The 1504-nt window shown below is 42.2% G+C and overlaps 1 protein-coding gene across 1 annotated transcript in view; it reads right to left on the bottom strand.

Moving 5' to 3' along the window:
* Nucleotides 1–44: 44 nt before the first annotated feature.
* The window catches only part of LOC107578340 (ankyrin repeat and SOCS box protein 7), a gene marked incomplete at its 3' end in the record, with an annotated part of 3029 nt that continues 1569 nt past the window's right edge, over nt 45–1504 (bottom strand). The window contains exon 2 of the mRNA XM_016264309.1: nt 45–680. Coding sequence (XP_016119795.1) covers nt 45–680 — 636 coding nt within the window. The remainder of the gene's footprint in view (nt 681–1504) is intronic.

Here is a 1504-nt window from a genome sequence, read left to right as displayed (position 1 = left end):
ATATACCCCAGCGACTTAAGACCGCTTTTGTGCTCCAGGGTCACATATGAACATTAAAGAGAGGGTGAACCTACTTGTGACCTCCTGCAGAAAGTCCAGACAAGGCCGACTGATGTCAGACATGCTGACGGAAACAGCCACAGGCGTCTGGCCCTCGTAGTTCCTCGTGTTGGTATCGGCTCCGTACGTGTACAGCATCTGCGCGCACAGCACATCGTCTCTGAGGGCCGACAGGTGCAGCGGCGTCTGTCCGTCCTCCAGCCGGCCCAGGTTAGTGTCCGCTCCCCTCTGCAGGAACATGCGGCAGTACGAGTGGTTGCCCTTAATTACGGCGTAACGCAGTAAGAAGCCGTTCTGAATGTCTATGTTGGCACTGTGGTCGAGCAGGATGCGTACGCAGCTGGAGCGCTCGCGGATAATGGCCAGCTGGAGCGGCGTCGTGCCCTTGTCGCTGAGCGGGTCCACCTCGGCTTTGAACTCTAAGAGGAGACGCACGAAGGAGTCGCGGCCGTAGTGGGCCGCCACGTGCAGCGGGGTCCAGCCGTCGTTGCTCTTGGCGTTGATGATGTCGCTGCGGTACTCGGACTCCAGCATGAGGCGGGCGATGCGGGCACGGCCGTGCATGGCGGCGTAATGCAGAGCTGTGAAGCCTCCGATGAAATCCTTCACGGTGGGATCCGCTGGAGAGATAAACACATGACAAAACTGAACTCATTCAACCGAAAACCTAATCAAACTGAAAAACTTTGCATGATTGAGATGTTATTTTCCTGTTCATTACTGAGAAGCTGCTTTGAAACAATCTGTATTTTATGAAGCGCTGTAGAAATAAAGGTGACTTGACAACCAAGAATATCAAGCAAGAAACAAAATGCTTGTAAAAATTATATACTTATATTTATTAGGCCTGCTATAATTATTACATAAGCAAATATAAAAGTACCATGAAACGTGCATTTATTTGTCCTTTTTGTGGCAGTAACATGAGAGCTCTGACATTTTAGAACGTACTTCAAATGTTAAAGTCTTAAAATGGCATATAAAATAAAATAAATTAATAAATGCATTACAAATGCATAATAAAAATAATACATATTTTTTTATATTAATTAAAATATATTACACAAAATCAATAACTTCAAAACAATAAAAAGTTAATAATGCATTATTATATTATGAGGGCTGGATTAACAAAAAAAAAAAGAATGGAAAATGGATTTAAGATACTTTATATAACTAAACTGCTGATTACAATTATTTGCATGAACAATTAGCTAGCTAAAATGTCATAAATCTGTGTTCCAACAGCTTTTAACGAAAGAATTTCCATGATTTATCCAATTGCTTTCCAGTAATTTGTGACTAATAAATACGGAAACCTTTTTACAGAATTTGCCCTTGTAAAGAGAAATTTATAGAATGAAATATGTTACATTACGTGTGCACATAACTTGAAACATTTGGTTACACTTTACTTGAAGGGGTGTGCATAATCATGACATGA

This window comes from Sinocyclocheilus grahami, unplaced genomic scaffold (assembly GCF_001515645.1).
Source record: "Sinocyclocheilus grahami isolate Dianchi unplaced genomic scaffold, SAMN03320097.WGS_v1.1 scaffold9806.1, whole genome shotgun sequence".
Classification (NCBI taxonomy): domain Eukaryota; kingdom Metazoa; phylum Chordata; class Actinopteri; order Cypriniformes; family Cyprinidae; genus Sinocyclocheilus; species Sinocyclocheilus grahami.
The sequence above is the reverse complement of the archived record's forward strand: the minus strand, read 5'-3'. Positions and strand labels throughout refer to the sequence as shown.